This window comes from Colias philodice, chromosome 13, assembly GCF_061535455.1.
Source record: "Colias philodice isolate Cphi_HAF_F1 chromosome 13, ilColPhil1 Martin Lab GWU primary, whole genome shotgun sequence".
Classification (NCBI taxonomy): Eukaryota; Metazoa; Arthropoda; class Insecta; order Lepidoptera; family Pieridae; genus Colias; species Colias philodice.
In genome coordinates, this window is record NC_143098.1 from 396,155 (window position 1) to 420,816 (window position 24,662).

Sequence of the window (24,662 nt, forward strand, 5' to 3'; positions counted from 1 at the left end):
AAGTGGCATCACTACATAGTATAAAACAAAGTCGCTTTCCCTGTCCCTATGTCCCTATGTCCCTATGTCCCTTTGTACGCTTAAATCTTTGAAACTACGCAACGGATTTTGATGCGGTTTTTTTTAATAGATAGAGTGATTCAAGAGGAAGGTTTATATGTATAATAAGATCCATTAAGTAGTGGAGAAGTACTGTTATTTTTGAGGTTTCTAATGTGATGTCGTAAAAAATTACATTTATTCCGCTTACATTGCAAACGCAGGCTGAACCCTACGAGTTTTATCAAAATAATGTACTAAGTATTATACACATTGAAAAGGTCTACAGAAAAGTCCGCGATGGTATATGTCTATCTCTTATGGATAACCCACAATAACTTTTTTTTGTCATTTACTTTTTACGACAAATAATGGCTAATTTTCGAAGCGATTTTAACTAATACAGCATTAATCCTTAAGCAATTAAATACCATGGATACATTGTTCATTTAATATAGATCTATATGGCCCTTTACACCGCATGATTTAAGTGAATATTTTCGAAGATATTACAGATTTAAAAATTGCGGGACGTAGCGTTTGCGGCCGCCCGGCTATGTATTTTAGTTATACCCGTGCGAATTGCGATGCCGGAGCGGGCCGCTATATTTTTATACCTATACAACGTTCACAATTTTTCTGTAGTGTATTTAGTATCAGCATTGCACCCGTGCGAAGCCGGGGCGGGTCGCTAGTATTATTATAAAGAGGAAAGGTTTGTATGTATGTATGGTTTTCACGCATAAACTACTGGATCGATTTTGATGAAATTTGGCACAGATAATCTTTAGACCCTGAGAAAGAACATAGGCTATGTTTTATATTTATTGCGAAATATGTACCACGGGCGAAGCCGGGGCGGACCGCTAGTTGATTATAAATAGATAGATACATTATATTATCACTATCATCACTACATAGTACATATAAAACAAAGTCGCTTTCTCTGTCCCTATGTCCCTTTGTACGCGCAACGGATTTTGATGTGGTTTTTTTTTAATAGATAGAGTGATTCAAGAGGAAGGTTTATATGTATAATAACATCCATTAAATAGTGGAAAAGTACTGTTATTTTTGAGGTTTCTAATGTGATGTCGTAAATAATAACATTTATTCCGCTTACATTGCAAACGCAGGCTGAACCCTACGAGTTCTATCAAAATAATGTACTAAGTATTGTACACATTGAAAAAGTCTACGGAAAAGTCCGTGATGGTATATGTCTATCTCTTATGGATAACCCACAATTACTTTTTTTTGTCATTTACTTTTTACGACAAATAATGGCTAATTTTCGAAGCGATTTTAACCAATACAGCATTAATTCTTAACCAATTAAATACCTTAAATACATTGTTCATTTAATATAGATCTATATGGCCCTTTACACCGTATGATTTAAGTGAATATTTTCGAAGATATTACAGATTTAAAAATTGCGGGACGTAGCGTTTGCGGCGGTACCGGCCGGCCGCCGCGGCCGTGCCATTGCACCCATGCGAAGCATGGGCGGGTCGCTAGTTAGATATAAATAAAGATACATATTATATACGTATGATATAAGATTTTTGATAGATTTTATTAAAGTGAAACTTTTATTACATCGTCTCAAACTTTTTGGTCTGTGTAGCGCATGTCGCGTGTATCGCGGCTGCCGAGTAGGTATACCTACTCAGCACGCGACATGCGCTACACAAAGCAGTGTTCGGAACCGTTCGAACAGTTTCACTTTCACCGTGGTTTCATAAAACCACACAACATTTTATTTATAGTAATGTTTCAGTATATTGGAACTTAAAAAGTATTTGCAAGTACCTATCAGTAGTATATGTATGTGCCAAATAAAAGTATTTTCTTTCTAGTTTTCGAAAACCCACTTGCATTTGATACCACAACAAAATTATATACTAAAAAAACGAGCCCAAACTCGGCACACCTAGCTCAGCTCGTATATTAGTTCCAGTAGCAGTCTTCGAAGTATACCTTCAGGTCACTCCATCAAGTCCGGAGGTAAGGTCTCGACATAACTAACAAAACGAGCCCAAACTCGGCACACCTAGCTCTACTCGTCTGTTAGTTCCAGTTGCCGTCTTCGAAGTACACCTGCAGGTCACTTTATCAATTGCGGAGGTAAGGTCTCAATATAACTAACAAAATGAGCCCAAACTCGGCACACCTAGCTCAAATCGTCTAGTAGTTCCAGTAGCCATCTTCGAAGTACACCTGCAGGTCACTCCATCAAGTCTGGAGGTAAGGTCTCAACATAACTAACAAAATGAGCCTAAACTCGGCATACCTAGCTCTACTCGTCTATTAGTTCCAGTAGCCGTCTTCGAAGTACACCTTCAGGTCACTCCATCAAGTCCGGAGGTAAGGTCTCAACGTAACTAACAAAACGAGCCCAAACTCGGCATACCTAGCTCTACTCGTCTATTAGTTCCAGTAGCCGTCTTCGAAGTACACCTTCAGGTCACTCCATCAAGTCCGGAGGTAAGGTCTCAACGTAACTAACAAAACGAGCCCAAACTCGGCATACCTAGCTCTACTCGTCTATTAGTTCCAGTAGCCGTCTTCGAAGTACACCTTCAGGTCACTCCATCAAATCCGGAGGTAAGGTCTCAACATAACTAACAAAATGAGCCCAAACTTGGTACACGTAGCTCTAATCATCTATTAGTTCCAGTAGCCGTCTTCGAAGTTCGAAGTACACTTTGGCAAGTACTTGTTTACCAATCAATCACTGTCCAATGAAATTAGGTAAATGGTATCTACTTTTGTGACCATTCAACGTTACAAACAAATCAAAGTAAATTAAAAAAAAAAACATGGCAATAAAAATAAGTTCAATTATCAAGTCGTGTCAGTTTAGTCATAATTTCGTCGTTTCTCGCATTTCGCTGTGTGTGTGAGCCGTGCACGTGTAGTAGTAAGACTCAAAACGTAAAATTGATGCGCGTCAATTTGTATATGCGTCCTTAAGAGAATGTAGGTGATTACTAATAATTATCGCCATTCCATTGACTTTAAAAGGAGGAGGATCTGAATACGGCTGTTTTTTTTTGGGTTTTTTACCTCAGAACATTCGAAGAGGATTTTAATGATAATAATATGTACTTATTAATTTGAAAGCTGGTGCCATACAGATATACATTGATATACCTAGTTCGACAATTTTAAGGTGGTTTAGCTTTTTGTTTTTTTAATCTAGTTTTAATTGAAATAAAAAAGAGTGTGTGCCGAGCACACGTGTCAGAATTGAAACTACTACCTATTGCGATGACGCAAATTTGAAATTTTACTCTCAACGCGCCTAAAGGAAGATTCACTTAAAAAAGCAAGTAGGTAGGTACATAGCTTAAAATTTAGAAATGTTGTCAATTGCAGACTAGTAATATGATACACAGCCTAATAAAATGCATACGAATAATATTATTTACGCTTAGTATAACATGGTGTAGTCCATATAACCTAGTTGCCATGGAAACTCAATCCGCTTGTGAATCTGTCTGCGAAGACGCGATCCTGCAGACCGTGACGCGGTTCACGGGGTCACACAGACGTACACATTTCACAAGGTTTTTGTTACATGCTGTGTAAATATTGTTAAACGCCATGTTAATGTTTGTGTTATGTACGAGTATAATATATAACTACTTTGAAAGCAGTGGTTAGACTGAGCTAAGATTTATTTTGGAATCATGAAACATGTTATTTTAAATATGTTGCCATTGATTAATATTCTGTACAGTGTACACTACAGTTTCTTTTTGATTCGAGTAGCGCAATGTATATCCCTACTAATATTATAAATGTGAAAGTAACTCTGTCTGTCTGTCTGTCTGTTACTCAATCACGCTTAAACTACTGAACCAATTTCCATGAAATTTGGTATGGATATATTTTGATACCCGAGAAAGGACATAGGCTACCTTTTATTGCGAAATATGAACCACGGGCGAAGCCGGGGCGGACCACTAGTTTTTAATGAAAGTAAAACAATAGACTAGAACTAGATTAAAGTATTTTATCGCGTTTACTTAAAAGAATAAACGTTGAGTTAGTTTTCTTTATAGGTATCAAATTTCACGTATGTAAATTGTAAAAGTTTTTACAACACTATTGTGAGTGAAAACTATTTTCTAAATAAAATATGTGCGTATGTATATACGCTTCATACTTTATTTTTCTTTCTCACTATCATTGTATGAGAAACTCTTTTTGTAAAATGTTTATATAATATTTGCAATGCTAATAGCCATCGCCATATGCCATCGTCCTGAATAAGCAGGTTCCCTCCAGGGGCTTCCCAAATGTTATTAGAAAGGTCACAGCATTTGGCACTTGGGTGTAACACACTCGCTTGGTTTACGCTCTGATACACTTGTAAAGGTCGATGAGATGCGCCTTTCGACTGACGATGTTTTTTTCTACTAATCTACAGTGCTACTTAGTCTTCTACCTCTAATATTATTTTTCGACGAAACTTTAATTAAATTTATTTATTTGTTTTCTGGCTTAACATAGTAAGTTCTACTTTAAGTATCTGTTTTAAATGTTGTTTTAGTATTTTCTATAAGTAGCTACATTTGTATTCTTTACCGAATAACATACCTAATCGCTTATATAATTTTAACCCGGATACGACTATATCTTTTATAGATGAAGTAAAATTAAATAATTTGGAAAATCCAAAAGTGCACGCCTCATAATTTTTTTTTTAATAAATATTTATTAATTATTATTTTTGTTTATTTAATAACAATTAAACCACATCGAATCAGACCCTGAAAAATGAAAGGGTTCTATTCCTGAGCATACTCAAGCGTAAGAGAAAAAAAAAGACTTGATTAGTAAAGTATTTCGGTCGCTATCGTGTTAACAAGAAAAAGGATCCGCACATACAGACACACGGACGTCCAAGACAGAACTTTTTTAAACTGTTTTTTAACTAGTTTAAATAACAAAAATGACATCAAAAATATCATGAACGTTAAAAATAGTGTTTTTTCTTAATATGTGTGTGTATGTATTATCTTACAAGTGCAATGTATGATACATAAAGACATTTTAAGTTTGAAAAATCAGATGTTTTGCGCGAAGTGACAGTAGTACCCACCTCAACGCTTCGCTTATGAGGCGTGCAATAGAGCCCTCTACTAATTTATGTAAAATCGGTCTCGTTAATATTAATACGTGATTATCAAGGAAATAAAATATGTAAGTTAATGTGTCAGTGAGGAAATATTTAGTTCGAGCAGTGTCGCGTAAAACTTGTCAATTTATTGCACGCTTGATTGATTGTGTATTCGTTTGGTGACGACATTCTGTGCAATATTCTTTTATATGTGGTTTTGTCATTACTCATTATCGCGAGGAATATATAATTATTTTATTTACCTGCCATATGGTAGGTATGTACTTACTGAGGTACGTGATTGAGAGGATCATGTTAAGTTTTCAATAGTGGATCATTTTTGTGTCAAAATTAGATTTTTTTGAAGTTAACTAATTGAAAAAGTTTAAAATCGAAGTTAATAATCAACAACAGAACGGAACGTTAATGTTTTTATCTTTAGGTATAGAAAAAATGTTACTTATTTTCTTTTAATGTTCAAAAGTATATTTTGTAAGTTTTAGCATGGAACTATTATAGGATTGCGAACGTCCTACTATGATACAATAAAGTGAAACTTCAAACTAATCTTATCGAATTAATAAAATAAAATAAAATAAAAATAAGCCTTTATTACTGCAAAAACATTACAAACTACTACAAAAATCTTATACTACTAAATGCCGTTGACAATATTCCTTATTTATTCCTATATTATATTGTATATTATTTTAAACGTTTTTAAACTATTTTCTCTATTAAGTATATTATTTCAGCTGTTAATCTATATAATCGGCAAACTTGTTTCTCCTATGGCAGCTTGTCTTCCGACAAAGTTCACGACGTTCTTATCGAATTATACGCTGATAAATATTGTAGTCGATGAAATCTATGTCTAGAAAATTATTATAAATTGAGATATTTCAAAGAATTATGTCAACTGGAGATATAATTTACGATAAAGTTTGATATTAAATCTGATGATGACTCTTCACCTATAAAACGGATTTATTCGTAGGTATGGATACATTGGGGAAAACTGCATTCAATTCCGCGCAGTAATTTTTGCGGGAAGCTCGTCGAAACAAAACTCCACAGACATGTATAGTGCAAAACTCATTCCAATATGAAATTTTCTTCAATGTTTGTAATTTACAGGTAACCTAGGCTATTATAGTAAATTTTATCACACGTATTATTGTATGGGAAGGGGAAATCCTCATATACTCGAAACAAAATGCTGTCCCTTTTGCTACTTAAAATTACTGAAATAATTCATGTGGTTTATTTATTAGTGTAGGTGTAAACCACAGACATAGATAGACTACGCAAGTACCGCGATCTGTATGAAAACCAAGCGTGTCATATTTTTTGTACTGACCTTGACGCGTTATGACGTCACGAGCGCTTTTTAGTGATGGTAATTTCATTTTACGCTAAATCGATTAGGACGCCACTCCCGCGGCGATTCTAGTATCGTCCTATCCCATCGAAGTAAATCGAAAGAAATCAGATCAAACTAGATCTATGTCTAAGAGGTAATTAAATAAATGAATCGTAATCGATTACTAAATCGATTCAAGACAGAAAAATGATAATTGCCATAGACAGAGGAATGATAAAATAAATTTATAAACCTTTTAATATTCTAACAAGTAAACTAATGTGTTTTAGCTTTTTCTTACATATGCCCATTGAGTTACCGTGTACTACGTACTAGAGAGGCCATCGAAAGAAAGTAATGAAACTGTCAATCAATCAATCTTTATGTCCCGTTGCATCAATCCATTTTTCTTTTATGTTCGGGTTACTTGGAAAACTGAAAAAACAAACATAGTCTAAGCAATAAGGAGTTTTCTTAAAAAACTCCCAAGATGACACTTTAACTAATGGCGTCCATGTCATAATATTTATTTTTAGTACCTTTGTATTAAAATACTTAAAAGTTCTAGGTCAAGTCGTATTAAATGACAAAAAAAATCTATGCCTTTTTTTCTGAAAAATTGCTCCTTCAAATTATCATTTTTCTGTTCGATTATAAAATCGATTAGAATCGAGAACTGTTGCATCAAATGAACATCACTAACCACAAAATTGGACAGAAAAATGAGAACAGAAAAATGAGAAGACGCTATTCATTGCTTGTTATCATACGACTCGATCTTTACCGTGCCAAGTAAAAGCCGCAATGTATTCCGAATCATTACGTATGATTTGGTATCCGTGTTTGTCACGATCGTTTTCCACAGATATTCTTTATTTGATTTTAAAATAAATAGTGCATATTCTGATTAGAAAATTACTTACCGGTGGAAGGAAACATCTCTGCTAACTCGGCCACTCACAGCTGTGGAGTTTCTACAGTTTATAACGGCGTAATTCGGCATTTTACTTTATTCAGCTTCACGTCTTTCCTTGGCGAACTGCAAGCGCGGACTGAGTGTAGGCCAGCGTCAAGTAAGTTTCATAATCTTAGTTTGGACACGGGAAGTACATACACTCGCTTAGTCTATCTTGATACATGTCTGTGGTGTAAACTATTCAATATTCATAGATCAAAGTCAGCTGTCTTAGTTTAAGTGATGTCTTCCCGGTTTCGAGTCATTCCTGCTCGTAAATATATGTATGTTTGTCTCTTACGTATGTAACGTGGAAGTTGCACTACGATGAATTCGAAATATAGATAAGGAGGTATTCGATGTCTTAATTTCACTTTGTTTTCTGTCGAAATTTTCATTTAGTGTATGTTTTGCATATTTCTTATTTAAGGTTCAGGTATTCGGTGTGAACAAAAGTAATTCAATTGTTAATCTTTGATTATGATTATTTTTCCGACCCAAATATCGACCAATAGAATTGCACCATTCGACGTCACGTGGTACAACCTACATGGTATTATACTGATAATTTTTTGAAAATTTTCTCTGGTAGTTGACGTCAAACTGACAGGTCGAATTCAATTGTGAAATTATTGGACGACATTTGGGACGGAAAAATAATCCCCCGAATACCACACGAGCTTTAAAATTATCTGGCATTTCCCTCAAGGTTCCCTGCAAACAAATGAAGGAGTTTTTCAGGTTTTTCAGGAAAAATCACTCGCGCTTCGCGCTCGTGATTTTTTAACCTGAAAAACTTGACGACTACCTACGACCTATCGGAAAATACCCGATAATTTTGAAGCTCTTGTGGTATTATAAGTGATTAAACATTTAAAATTAACATTGAATAACCTACTCATTAATCTAGACACGCATCACCTCATCATCTTTAGAAACTCATTACTTTCTCACTTTAAACTTCATAAACTTTATAACCATGTGAAGAATATATTAAGTAACCGTAAGTTTTTAAGACGCTCGGTATCTTAATAGTGCTCTCAGTAATTACGCTGCGAATTATCAACAAACAGCGTCTGTAACAATTGACCCAGCGGTCGATGACCTCAATGTATGTATGTATGTATGTAGGTACTATGCTTCATTCATCGGTTCGCTTTGACATGACCGACTTCACACTATGGAGTGTGGAGTCTACGTGGTGTGGCCTCGTAAGAGTAACTGTCTCTTGGACTACGCGTGTGGTACTGTTTAAAAACAGACTTTATGCTAATGGTTATAATGAGCTTTTTGATTTGTTTAATTCATCACTTACGTTACACTTAAAAGTTGCGATTCCAAATTCTTTTTTCTAAGTGAATTTACAGATTCTATGTAACCCTTTACAACAACGAGAAAAAGAGGCAATACATAGTAATATTTTTAATGCGATTGTAATTCAACAGCTATAACCCATGGTAAACGATATCTGTAGAGATGGCATTCAAATTAAAATAAGTTACTTACCTAATATAAAATGAATTTCTTAACAGACGTATCGCAAAAGATGATATAATGTGAATTACAGTGTGAAACATCTGAGCACGGACATGTATCAAGATAGACTAAGCGAGTGTATGTACTTCCCGTGTCCAAACTACGTTATTGAAACTTACTTGACGCTGGCCTACACTCAGTCCGCGCTTGCAGTTCGCCAAGGAAAGACGTGAAGCTGAATAAAGTAAAATGCCGAATTGCGCCGTTATAAACTGTAGAAACTCCACAGCTGTGAGTGGCCAAGTTAGCAGAGATGTTTCCTTCCACCGGTAAGTAATTTTCTAATCAGAATATGCACTATTTATTTTAAAATCAAATAAAGAATATTTGTGGAAAACGATCGTGACAAACACGGATACCAAATCATACGAAATGATTCGGAATACATTGCGGCTTTTACTTGGCACGGTAAAGATCGCGTCGTATGATAACAAGCAATGAATAGCGTCTTCTCATTTTTCTGTTCTCATTTTTCTGTCCAATTTTGTGGTTAGTGATGTTCATTTGATGCAACAGTTCTCGATTCTAATCGATTTTATAATCGAACAGAAAAATGATAATTTGTAGGAGCAATTTTTCAGAAAAAAAGGCATAGATTTTTTTTGTCATTTAATACGACTTGACCTAGAACTTTTAAGTATTTTAATACAAAGGTACTAAAAATAAATATTACGACATGGACGCCATTACTTAAAGTGTCATCTTGGGAGTTTTTTAAGAAAACTCCTTATTGCTTAGACTATGTTTGTTTTTTCAGTTTTCCAAGTAACCCGAACATAAAAGGAAAATGGATCGATGCAACGGGACATAAAGATTGATTGATTGACAGTTTCATTACTTTCTTTCGATGGCCTCTCTAGTACGTAGTACATGGTAACTCAATGGGCATATGTAAGAAAAAGCTAAAACACATTAGTTTACTTGTTAGAATATTAAAAGGTTTATAACTTTATTTTATCATCCCTCTGTCTATGGTAATTATCATTTTTCTGTCTTGAATCGATTTAGTAATCGATTACGATTCATTTATTTGACTACCTCTTAGACATAGATCTAGTTTGATCTGATTTCTTTCGATTTACTTCGATGGGATAGGACGATACTAGAATCGCCGCGCGAGTGGCGGCCTAATCGATTTAGCGTAAAATGAAATTAACATCACTAAAAAGCGCTCGTGACGTCATAACGCGTCAAGGTCAGTACAAAAAATATGACACGCTTGGTTTTCATACAGATCGCGGTACTTGCGTTGTCTACTTAAATGTCTGTGCATCTGAGCTATTGACTTAAGTTATTGAAGTTAAATGAGTCACAGCTGTTCACAAACAGAAGTGTTTGCTGCAAATGTATTAAAAATAAAATTCCGATGATATCTTAACAGCTCCGCACAAGTACTGCCTTCATGAATAGGTTATTGATTATTACAATATCTTTTATGAAAAATATATAAAAGTTAGTCTTAGTCGGGCACTTCAAAGGAATATTGTTAGTATTGAGTAAACTTATACATATAACTACATATCATAGCAAATCAAACATTAAGTAGGTAGGTAGAGGCGGAAGAAAAAGATGTTGGAGTTGATGGAGTTGTAAGAAAACTCTGGATATAACGAATTACGAAGAAAATTGAGTCGTTTGAGCGAAAAATAACATGCCTTCAAAAATTTTCAAACAGTCGTGTTTCATATTTACATGCTACACTGCATACACATCATATATTTTTTGTAACAGTGTAGAATGCATACAGCATTATCGTAAACTAAGCATGACCCATGCTAGATGTGCGAAACGACTTGTCATCAGCTTGCAGCACATTTTAACTGTACATGTGATTATGTGGGGTCAACGTGGTGCAAAAAGTTCAATTACTGAACTCTGATCGAGATTGATGGTGGTTTGAATCGTCTATTGAGTATCTGTTAATTTGTTAACGGGTTTTAAATGGTAAGGAACTGGTTCGAAGCATACCTGAATATTTGCTGGTCTTACGCCTTCTACCAACTTAAATAAGGGAAAAAGATGAATTAATGAGGGAAAGAAATGAAAAGACTGGGAAGGGACAAAGGTAGGCTTCATAGGATTATATATATTTCTGCATATAGATTGTTTTTGATGGAATGTTTGTTGAGGGTAATATCGGAATCTGTTGCTATACAGGATACTTTTGTGTCTTTATGAATGTGTGTATGGTCATTTACTGTTGCGCAATTACCTTAAGTGCATTCGAGCAAAGCTGCGGGCGGAAGGTTAGTGGAACTTTAAACATGCTAAAGTTGAGAGATTACAATTACTTACGGTATTCCCATATGTATGCTAACATTCACGTCAAACAATAAATAAAACTGTCCTCATCAATTTTAGAACAAAAAAGAATTGCTCAACATGTCCAAAACCAATTAGCGAAACTAAGAGTGTACTTCGTTGTAATTTATAATTATGAGTCGTAACTCTTTACTCTACTTCATAGACCATGGTAATTAACTTGTGAAAGTAGTGTATTTGTATGAGACCTACGTCTTGCATAAGTGGTTCATTACATACTGCATGATGTATTAGAATTATAACATTTGCAAAGACGACCTTAACTAGCTTTCTTCTGATGAGATTATGTTTTTATTTTGACCAACATTAAATTGAAGGATCTTTCGTACCATAAAAATAGGTAATTTAAATATCTTGAAGCATGTTGACCATCAGTCGCGTTAAAAATATCTACGTCTCTTTGGCTATAATCTTTGTCAGAAAATTTAGTAATCTCTAATCCTCTCTGGCTATAAATCTGTTTAACAGTAAATTCACTCATGTTATAGTTAAACACTACGTAATTATTTGCTATACATTAGAATCCCCCCTATGCAAGTGGCTTTCTGTTAGCGTAGCGTTCAATAGAATAGACTACGAATGTATGAGATTGACGTAAGCTGTATATACGTTTATCTACAGCCTACGTCAATCTCATACATTCGTAGTCTAGTCTATTGAACGCTACGCTAACAGAAAGCCACTTGCATAGGGGGGTGATGTTTCTAAACACATTGATTACTTCATCATACTATAGTATAGTCTAGACTCACAAATGAGTCAATAGTAGGAACGCAATAGTAGTATTCAGCAAATATAAACACATATGATTCATAATGACGTAAGATTATAAGCCTTGAGTTTTGGATGTGGAGCGGATTATTGGTGTATCAAAATAATCCGGTGCAATTTCTTTATTTAGCATCGATTGAAATTTAATAGCATTAAATACTTCCGTTGCTTTTATTTAAAGTGCTTTATATTTGGACTAGCGACCCGCCCCGGCTTCGCACGGGTGCAATTCTGATACTAAATACACTACAGAAAAACTGTGAACGTTGTATATAAAAACATAGCGGCCCGCTCCGACTTCGTATAGATAGCCTGGCGGCCGGCCGGTACCGCCGCAAACGCTACGTCCCGCAATTTTTAAATCTGTAATATCTTCGAAAATATTCACTTAAATCATACGGTGTAAAGGGCCATATAGATCTATATTAAATGAACAATGTATTCAAGGTATTTAATTGGTTAAGGATTAATGCTGTATTGGTTAAAATCGCATCGAAAATTAGCCATTATTTTTCGTAAAAAGTAAATGACAAAAAAATGTTATTGTGGGTTATCCATAAGAGATAGACATATACCATCGCGGACTTTTCTATAGACCTTTTCAATGTGTATAATACTTAGTACATTATTTTGATAAAACTCGTACAGCCGTACAAATAAACGAGTTATAACATTTTATGCAAAGAATAAACTAAGAATAAGGAAAAATCATACAAATAAACACGAAATAAATGTAACCTAGTATAACTTCGTAATAAATATTCATACTAATGCTATTCCGTCCTTATTCCGGCTACCACCCTAGTATAAGTCTGACATAACTGAGTTATAACATATCTTTTAGTACATTGTGCTGTGTTTTACAAGTTTTAGAACCAATTTTCAATCTAAATTTGAGATAATAGCAATGAGTAATACGAGAAGTAGAAAATATTGAGCAAATTAATAATTTCATTACGTACTTATTGAAATGGAATATTTTGTATGAAATGTCAAAATATACGAAATTATGAAAAACTGATATTTATAATAATTTATTTATTAACGACATGCGCCAAACCATACATACATAAATCACTTATTTCTAAACTTATCACAATACTATAAACTTTCGTTGAAAATATAAATCTTCTAAGCCTGGAGTTGTATGTTTTGAGTACCAGTTATTTGGCAATTCTCTATCTCAAGGTGGGTTTATCTTCTGTTCTCCGGATATTGGATAGCGTTCTCTTTCATTTGCTTGCATATTTAATGATATATTTAAATTATTTCAGATAAATATTTAAAAAATAAACAGAACATCGTATGATGAAACTTCACAACAAATTCGACGAAGTCAAACGAGCGTCAAAATGACAGCACCAAGGTTTAACCGTAGACAATTTCAATGTTTTTCATAATTTTGTGAATGAATTGCTACGTTGCCGCTCCGCGCCTATTGCATAGCGTGAGCATAGTTTCATCGACGTTATTCCAAATTTATTTGTAAGAAATTATGACATCCTTATTCTTTATTTATTCTTATCATATCTATTCATTGCATAAGGTTTGAATAAGCAAGTTTTTATTTGTACGGCTGGTAGGGTTCAGCCTGCGTTTGCAATGTAAGCGGAAAAAATGTAATTTTTTACGACATCACTTTAGAAACCTCAAAGATAACAGTACTTCGCCACTATTTAATGGATGTTATTATACATATAAACCTTCCTCTTGAATCACTCTATCTATTAAAAAAAACCGCATCAAAATCCGTTGCGTAGTTTCAAAGATTTAAGCGTACAAAGGGACATAGGGACAGGGAAATCGACTTTGTTTTATACTATGTAGTGATGTCTTGATAAGATTGTTTATATTATGTCGATTTCACTGTTTATTTTCATTGCTTCTTTATTTTCGCAAAATTTTATCTGGATTCTAGATCCTTAATAATTGTGATCCATCCAGCCGTAATGTTATTGACAAACTATACCACTAGTTACTTGAAGTGGATATGAATTAGGTAATGTTTTCTTTGAAATAATTGTGATTTGCTTAAGAAAACATTATTCTGGTAAGTGGTAACTTCATTTTAAGTGAAATAAGTACATAATATTATGATCCACATTTTTATGAAGATAAGAACCACGTGTCTCACGATTTAACAACATGTGTTACTCGTAGTGCAGCAAAATAAATTATAGAATATACGTAAAATTAAAGGAAATATGCTCAAAAATGAATATCATCTATATTTACAGCCATAATAATTAATCGTATTCTTCCCGAGGTGCGTCTATATTTGGAGTGTGAACATAAACATTATATGCAAACGCACGTTTAGGAAATTGGGTGGGCTCAAGAATACACCGTCACTTCCTGGGCTTTGGTATTTGCCCTATTTGCTGTAAGTCATCCGTCTTTATAGAACGGAGATTGGAGACCCCCTTAGAGTCCTTAGTACAGAATTAATAGCCTAAGGGCTGATTTTTCAATCCTTGGTAAAAACTTATTCGTCGAATGTATAAAACTACCATTTTAAAAACGTATTCTAATTGCCCGTATTTGACAGTTTACGTGACATTTTAATATTATCGTGTAATACTTTATTGCACGGATAAGTTTTATCCAAGCATTGAAAAATCGGCCCTAATAGGTATACCTACTTGATCCTTTTGTAACTTTAGCCAGTGTTTATACGATGGAATGGTTGATATGTAAAGACGATCGAGTTTTAAATGTAGTGAAGTAAATACTAGTTAGTATCCGCTTTTGTTTGTGAGAACTAGTGTTTTATTTCTCTAGACTCACCGAGAACCTCAAAGCAATGCCATATTGAATCTTGCAAAAGTAAAATTTACCAAAACTGACTGTCCCTTCTGCCCTTCACCCACGAATACATTCCACATTATTTTCACATATTTCTGTATGAAGGAGTAACGGCCGGCACGCGTTGGGTCAAGTGGGCAGACGACGTGGGACGCACGAATGAATTCAATTAGCGACACCTCCAAAACAAATATAATTTAATGAGTAGCATCAATGTTCAGTGAAGAATGTTAATTGTTGTTTTACAGCTTCCCTGTCTGTAAAAATAGAGTTATTGCGACAGATTTCCGAGATTTGCTTTAAATAGAACAAAGGTTCTTGACTCTGTTACATAATATTCGTCACTATAAAATTGTATTCTTGTTCCTACAATGAGACTAGAGTTGTAAGTGAATAGTTGTATTATGTGTGATTGTGTACGTCGAAAGCAGTTTGCTTTTTAAAAGCGATTTGTCATTTCACTGTAGAATAAAATATATATATATATACGGTCGAATTGAGAACCTCCTTCTTTTTTGAAGTCGGTTAAAAATCATTACAAAGGTGAACTAAAGTATCGTACTTATATTTATGAGTGTAACCATGTTATTAGGGTGATAAATAAAGGGTTTTCCCATTCAGTCACCAGCTGGAATTTAACATGTGGTGTACCAATTCCATTGTGAATGCATTGTCTACGGTAATTTCGTTGACTGACGATTTATCTACTTTTTATGTTTTACTAGCGGTCCGCCCCGGCTTCGCCCGTGGTACATATTTACGTTTTCTCTATTTAAAAACCATCCTCGTACTACAAGGAGTATAATAAAAAAAGAATTATCGAAATCGGTTCAGCCGTTCTCGAGTTATGCGCTTACCAACACATTTTGCGATTCATTTTTATATATAAGATACGTAGCTGTGAGTTAAATAATGAGAAATTTATCGCAAGTTCTTAAAATACAATTTTCTTTGATACATTGTCTCGAGGTGTGAGTGCTTTTGATGGGAAACCTTAAAAATAATACCAATTTTCAATGTGAAGAGTAAAGTTCACAGTCACAATAAGATATTTTTTATTATAATCGACATACGACGACGACCACTCGTCGTTCATTGTTTAGCATCTTTGGTTCGTAATCTCGTAAATGTATGTACATATTATACAGTTTTGTTTGGTATTCACCAAACCAGTTTCGGATCATGATTGGAATGCTCCTCTCAACAAATGCTATCTTTCTCAATCTGCACTGTTATTTTTCTTAATTATATAAGAGAAAAGTACCAACCTACACACAGCATAGGTAATCGTACCTAAATGCGTTATAATCGTGATTATATGTTTTCTCATCAAGATGGTTGATCTTATTTAGATGAGTTGAAAAATAAGGATAGATTGAACCTATATTTAGGAGAAATGTTCCTTTTTTGTGAAGCTAATTCTTGAATGTGGGTGGAAATTCCAAACTTCGGTGATCAATTACCTAGTAATAATGAGCCTATACATTTCAATGCATTTGTGAGGAAGGAAGTATGATGCTTAAATTGAGAATTCAAATACTTTAACATTAGTTCAATAACAAACTATCAATTAAGTGACATCATTTTCTAATGAGCATTGTTTGTCAACCGCAAAGCGTCCATGCAAGCCAGTTTTGGTCAACGCATGACACGCTTTCTACCGCGGCTTCGTATGTGCAGCACGTACGGCACACTGGAGGTCAGAGACGGAGTGTAAACAGAGGTGGTGGTCCTTTGTTGATATTAATGAGAATATGGGCAAGGAATGTGATAGGGTAGGTCTTGGTTAACCTATGTAGTGTCAGGAGGCAAAGGAAGAAAGCAAGAGAGTTTCCAATTTAGCTTCAACTAGATGTATATCTGTAGTATTACAACTAGTCAACTACTACTCCTTCCACTACGACTTCAACTTCTTCCACCATAACTACTACTACAATTACTACTTATACTACTTGTGCTATAATCAATTAGTATAAAATTAAGAAAAATGTTGGAATATCGTTCGCTGCTATTGATATTTTCTGATGTTCTAGTATGAAGTATCAAGTCTATTTATCGCTTGACATACTTCAGCTATCGCTATTCAGAAATATTCATTGAATAGTATCATCATATAAATAAAATTTCCAACAATCGAAATAGTGCTGGTGAGTCAAGTACCCAGTACAGACAATCTTATCAATATTTATCGCAGATAGCCTCGCCTATGCAATACGACGATGGATCGAACACTTGTCGATAACAGCTGTTATAGTTCCTAATAATCACCTGTTGGAATCTTTATTGTTTTTATGTGTAGCCAAAAAAGGCTTAAAATGCTCTCTATTCTGTAATTAGTATCCAATTCATGAGTAAGAGTAATATTAGGGTATAAATGACCCGTGTGTGTTGATTACTCAAAGAGTTGAATTTCGATAATGTTTGCTAATGTACCCATATTATAATTAAATCTACTTTCGGGTGAAAATAAAGTGCCAAACATGCATGTTTAAAACGTTTATTATCTATTACTAGATCATAGATATGCCCTTAGCTAGTAGACCAGTAGACCAGGCCAGTGGGGTCAAAAGTATGAATTTTATCGATTGCCTCCTCAACTCACGTAACTAAAAGGGTTTAAAGTTTTAAACCCTTTCTATTGTATTTTGTTGCATAAGTGGTTTTGATAAAAGGATTACGATACTTTTTATTCCATTTATAAATTGGCAAAGGACATAATTTAGGTCATGATTCTATTCAAATATGTACTGAAATATTTTGTCTTATGTTTAGCTTATCCCAAACTGTGGATAATGTTGTTGGTTGGGCAGTTATGCTTGTATTTAGATTAAGTTTTATTGTACTTCTAACCACTGTTTATTGTCCCTAATAAAGAAAAAGAAAAATAAACAATTAACTATCATTTGGAGTCTTGCCCTATATATTTTATCCTTAATGGGGTATGCATTTTCAAATTCTACATCTGTTTGAACGATTACTTTTTCTTAAATAAAACTCCATTAATTTATATGCTAATCCTCGAGTCTAGGAGAGCCGGCCATACTTGCGTGATGACGTACTCCGATGATTGTGGATTACTCATCATCTGTTTATACATTTTAATTTTACTATGAATCATCTTGAAGACTTGAATAATGTCCTGCGAGTAGTTCTTATGTCACAAACAATGGACAAATGTGTAAATGGGATAGCGTGTTTATGTAATTGCTTCTGCAGGTTTATCTGGTAGTGAGGGTAATTTATAATAATTAAATGTTTTGTTTACGTTGCCTGTTTTGTGATGGAATTCCTGGAATTCTCGAAAAAGTTAATAGATAGGACGTTTTTCTTAACAATCGAGGTACCTTAGGAAGTATTATTCCGCTATTTTAAAAAATGAATTTCGAGAACCTATCTTCGGTATTTAAGTATGAAGAATATTTGTAAGCCTAGTTTTTATGTAGTTTTAAAGGCAAAAAATCTTAGTGTGGGCGCAGGTGAATTCATACATGATTTCATCATGGTTGTAATTTGTTAAAAATATGAAATAAACAAAATTATAGTACCTTATAATATGAAATATATGTACCTATACTTGTTCATACTTACAGGACAGTAGATTTTTATCATTTCAATATATTTTCTTAGATAAAGTTTTGGGAACTCCGGGTATCGCATGTGTTGTAATATTGATAATGGTGTATTATCTAAATTGCTGATAAGTGATAATAATGGAATTTATGTTAAAAATAAATATTAAAGTATCGGCATAAATCGAAGGTTGAATTAATCTATTTCATTTATATTTATGAATTGTAGCACTCTTGTTTTTCAAGCTTATTTTCTACTAGCTGCTCTCCGCGGATTTACCGGCGTGGCTCCGCTTGTGTTGGTCTTAGCGTGATGATATTATATAGCCTTTCTAAGAATTTTTCAAATCGGAAGAGGAGTTCCTGAGATTAGCGTGTTCAAACAAACAAATAAACAAACTCTTCAGCTAACAGCTTTATAATATTAGTATAGATTAATTGGCCTGAACCTGAACCTACCTGGCAATTAGTCAAACAGTTTTTACATGTAGAGAGCTAGATGTAGGTACGTCTTGTTATCAATACTAATTATGTCTCCTTGCTTTGAATCATCGTATTGTATAATAATTAAGCACGATCCGTATTAACAATGGTAACATATTAGACAGCACTAAAAATTAAGGGGAATCAAAATTGTCTCTCAAGTAAATTGATAATTAATGCTTTTTGGTCAGAGTGTACGTAAGTTTGAAATGGTCTTATGTCTTATATTTAGCAATGCTCACTGCTCAGCCTCCGCTGTCCGGTTGCTCTTGAACTACAATCCAGAAACCGGTGCGCTGTGCGCGGTGACGTAAGCGGCGCGCGCGCAGCTTAGATAAGCGCACATATTATGTTTATGTGTTCATGTTCACGGCCATAAGGCTTCGATTTATAGCTATAATAAATAGATATTCAATGTTTTATTGGTGTGTTTATTATGTGTGTGTGTGTGTTGATGTAAATGATATTGCATTTAATTGGCGATGACGTCATTATTTGGTATTTTTATTTGATTGATGATGCAATTATTGGATTGTTTTTATTAAGTCATTTGATGACTAGCTTATAAATTTTAGAATATGAAAACAAGGGCCATAATATTCTTCTCCTATAGGTATCAATATTATGCTGATTTCAAACCATTTATAGTTAGTCATTTATTTTAATCACAATAATAAATTATGATAATTCTTCTATAGATGTATGGTAACGCTAATTGTTTCATATCGAATATTGTGCCTCATTATATTATATCGATTATGAAAATGTTAGCGATACGAGTTCCGACTGAAATGCCTGTGTTTTGGCAATGACATGGAAATTAAGAAGTAATTCAATTGCTTTAGGATGTTAAGAGTATGCGGGTGTCCGAAATCAAAGCAACTTCTTATATCCTTTTTGTCTTTTGAAAACAAGTTTCGAAGGTCAGAAATGGAGGAAATCCGATACATAAGGCGCGGGTCAAACACAAGCGGCGCGGGCGCGGGCGTGCCATAAGCGCACCTCTTGAATCTGTTTTGCACCACGTCCTTCTTATACATTTTGTATGAAAGAATTTTGGACAGGCGTCGAGACGGCACGCCACGGTTGTGCCAAGGTTGCGCCAAGGTTGCGCCTTTCCAAAATTATTTCATACAAAATGACAATAGCGCACCCGATGCACGCCGGCAGCGCGCCCGTGGCGCGCCGCGCCGCTTGTATATGTCCCGCGCCTAAGAGATTTGTTTCCGATTCAGTCCTAAGTTTGTATTTCAAATGTTTTATTTATTTATTCAAACTTAATTTATTCTTTTTTCTAATGATGGTAATCCGGCCAAGTAAATATGTATCATTATCCTTGTAAATTGTTTTGATGAAATAATTGCTACCACTCTTTATGCCAAAAGCATGACAAGGTAACTTGATTAAATCAAGTTAAGCGCAATGATCTCATCATATGAGATTCAGCTGGTTGATAAACGTTCGTACAAAGTAAATACAATGTATTATAATTTATTTAGACTATTTTCTTTAATTTAGAAGTTAAATGGACTTTATAATAGAAAATAATCTTAAATGAGAGAATGGTAGAGTTTTTGAAGTATTAATAATTATTATTAAAATTGTTCACGAGCACTTCAGGATATATACCTACTTAATTAATAAATAATAATAAAATCATCTTTATTTGGTTCTCACAACATTAAAAGGTTACAAAACTTAATTATACTACACAAAGTACAGTAGAATTGTTATGTTGTTCTTAATAAAAGCCCCTGAACCAAAATTATGGTAACGTCAATTCCATCTCAATCGTACAATTCATCAGAACTTTAGTTTGACCCTGATAACGGATATAAAACAACAAGAAAACATAATGTTTTCGTTTGCGATAAATCTCAGGATTACATGGAAGCTAAGATATGGGTCGAATAAATAAATTGATCGGTATTTAGGTCGCCTGACGCGCTTCCAGTGAGATGACACTCAATGTCGATTGTCGAGTGTTTGAGTATTTATAACTCTGGAATGATCACGACATAACTGTCTTTATCCAACTGCAGAAGAAACGGTAATGTTGTAGAGGATATATGACATATATTCCAAGATTATTTCTGAGATTGGTATCTACTTGCTCATGTGCAAAAATGCAAATATGAGACTTGGAGTTGTTTATAAAAACGATGCTATATGATAACATGGACTGAAATAAAAGTGGAAAAGTTGGCGATGAGCGATGACATGCAACAGCCGAGCGGGGTCAATGGCCGGAACTTATGAATTTTGGCACGCAACAAGGCTAATGAAAGTTTCATAACGATGTAAGCCTTGTCAGTCTAAAAGCTTTATGATGAGCTTGATGAGTCTTTGAATGGAAAAATAGCTATTGTTCAATATTTCCTAAAACGTTACTTGCACTAAACACCTGGGGGTAGCCACCCTCATGTCTTAAAACGGGATTTATTCCAGACAGAATTCCAGAATATGACAGACTATATTATAGTCTGTCATGACTATATGGTCGTCAAGCGCTATCACTTTCCCCGTAACCCCCTGCAAATTCTAAACATTTTAGCGTTATCGATTATGTATTTAAAACATAAACAAATTAAAATACAAATTAATTCTCTTGAACTTTCGCTCATGTCGCTGTATCTTGTTACAGATTTCAAAACAACAAAATCTACACGTACATCGGCGAGGTGCTGGTCTCCGTGAACCCGTACAAGAGCCTGGACATCTATGGCGCCCAGCACATGGCGCAGTACAGGGGCAGGGAGATGTTCGAAGTGCCCCCACATGTGTACGCTGTTGCTGATGCCTGCCAGAGGGTGTTGAGGCAGCAGGTAAATTTATACTGCTACTGAAAGCGACTGGATGGAAAATGAATACTAGTTAGGCTAGAGTTGTTTGTAGTCTACGGTTGCTGTGGAAGTCTGACATAACTATATGCTTGTTCGAATTCTCCGCTAAAATAGGTATACCGTGCAAAAAATCAAATCAAAGCTTTTTATCGTTCCTTTCATCACTACTATCTGCTTATACAAAAAAGGTAGTTCAAATTAAATAATCTTGAGTCAGACAAGTGGTCATCGCTAAAGTAGCTCTCTCTTTAAGACGACCTATAGTGCATAAGGAGACGCAGTGTATATTAATAAAAATATAAAGTGTTAAATAAGAAGATAAAGTGTGAAATAAGATTTTTTTTTGCATTGGCATTCGATCAAAGGTTTTGATTCGACATTGCACGAGCGTGGAAATATTAAATTGAAATACAATTTATGTGCACGATCGACAATTCCATTGCGATAATTGGTATCATGAAGCGTTACTTAGAACCAAAAAATCGATCTGATAATATTATATAGATATCTGTTAATCCCCACTTGGTCAGTTATTAGATGGATTATAGCCGGAATTCTAGAAATAAATCTATCAGTATTAAATGTTTACAGCCTTTCCCGTTAATGTGCAAAAAATAAAATTAGGTAGGTACATTTCACCTGTATAAAGTAGAACAAGTTATACTAGAAATAGGGCTAATTTTACTGTTAGAAAGAGACAAATATATCATAATAAAAAATTAAAATAAATAAGCGAATAATACAACGCAGTGAACTCCAGCACTTGAACCGAAAAGAGAGAAACCTTACGTTGGATAAAAATGCATTGAAATGCAACTGTGAAATCCTTTTGAATGAAAATAATTACAGAAAAATATAGGTTAAAAACAGGGCAATGAACTCTGCGACACTTGAACCCTCACCACGCTACAGTTATCCTACGAATCCTACTTTTATTATATTTCGAAAAGTTTAAAAATGTTCACGTCTTTTTGACTCATGAAGTTGTTACTGAAAAGATACTTGTGAAATAAAGATTAAGGAATAAATGTTAAATTTTAAAAGCGACACTGGCAAAATAATTATACTTACTTTCATAGCTGTTAAAGTATCGGATAAGCAATAAATGAATTGAACATACAGCCTACATTTATTGTTAGTAAAGCCGCAGACTAAAAGCTTATAATAAAAATGTTAAATAATTATACTCAAGTCCAGTGTTGTAACAATGGTGTAATCGTTTAGTGACCATTGTGTGTTGTATTGTTGGCTTGTGTTCAACACCTCGCCGACTTTGAGTTACAGCCGACCACCCGTAATGTGCGTTCTGGGAAGATTCTTTGTCTTTGCGAATTTTGTTTTATGGTGTAGTCTCTGTAAGAGCTTAACTAAAGTAATAAAGGGTTATAGAACGTGTCCGCCACTTCGGGCATTTCAGATGAGACATAACTTTATGTTGCCTTAACACGTATGTCAATAGGTCCTATCAAAATCGAATCAGCTGTTTAAAAATTTTCCTTCAACGAATAAAACGGGGAACAGGGCACGGACACAAAAAATAAAATTAAAAGCTTTTTTTGATTAAAACACATTTTTTTTTAAATTACATAACATACTTTATTAATTATGAGTGTAGTTAGGAATTAGGGATTTCCCATAAAAATGCATTTCCATCTGTGTTATTGACACAATTGTCTGGTTTTTAAATAATGCTACAATAACAATTACAACGCCATAAATTTGATAAAACTTAATAATTAATTAGGGTTTCGTTGACTTGGTGATAGCGGGTGTTTTGATAATTTATAATTAGTAGAACTAGTTATAAATGTAGTTTACAGACTGATTATTATAGTTGATGAATAGTTAAAAATATGGTATATGCATTATAAAATTTTTATTGTATTTTTTGAAATAATAATAATAAGAATGGATGAGAGGATTTATTAAATACTTTTTTTGACATTTTTTTGACATTAATTTCATTACTGATTATTTTTTTATTTTTTATATGAATGGTATTATAACAGATTAAAATTAGCAATGGTTAAACCAATTGATATTAAGACCTTGCTAATTCTATCCATCGAAATCCGGAATTGAGAATGGCTTAGCAAGAATTAGGTTACAGAAGCGGATTACTTACAAAAACCTCACAGAAGATCTGCGTCATATATTTAGTATTTAGGTACTTTTTATTTTCCCTCCGTTTGCTTTTAAAACGACGATGCGTGAGGTTTGTATTCCTAAAAATTAATAATTGGGAATGCATGTTAAGTGTATTAATATGAGTAGAATTATGTTATTCAATCCCATAAAGAACCATTTAAAGTCTAATTTTAGCAATGTAATATTCACAACGACATATACTGAATGTAGGATAAAATAGCACGATGAAAAGATGAAGATAAATTTTAAGCTGTAAAATTTTCTACAGAGAAATAAACTCTTGCTCTTAAACATTTATCTGTAACAATAGCATCATCTTCAGAAATAAATATTTTACAACACTGTTTTAAAATTACAGGGCAGAGACACATGCGTTCTCATATCAGGGGAATCAGGAGCTGGTAAAACGGAAGCCTCGAAGTTTATTATGAAGTACATCGCAGCAAACACCACACAAGTACACAGGGAATATATTGACAGGTAAATATAGCCACATGGAGAAATTTTGGTATTGATGGTAAGAAATGTAGGAATAGTACTCGAATTGTCTATTTCTGTACGTCTGGTCAGTAGAATTAAGTGTCTAATGTGTTAAATCAGTAGTTTACTAAATTTCGACAAAATCTGTTCAGTGTATTCCAAAAAGAACACAAGTACATATCAAACGAATTTCAATTATTATTATGAAAGCTTG

General features: G+C 34.1%; 1 protein-coding gene across 1 annotated transcript in view; it reads left to right on the forward strand.

The window, feature by feature from the left end:
• The window catches only part of Myo31DF (Unconventional myosin ID), a 49,005-nt gene that overhangs the window by 10,873 nt on the left and 13,470 nt on the right, over window positions 1-24,662 (forward strand). The window contains exons 2-3 of the mRNA XM_089702138.1: window positions 21,622-21,802; window positions 24,327-24,448. Coding sequence (XP_089558264.1) covers window positions 21,622-21,802; window positions 24,327-24,448 — 303 coding nt within the window. The remainder of the gene's footprint in view (window positions 1-21,621; window positions 21,803-24,326; window positions 24,449-24,662) is intronic.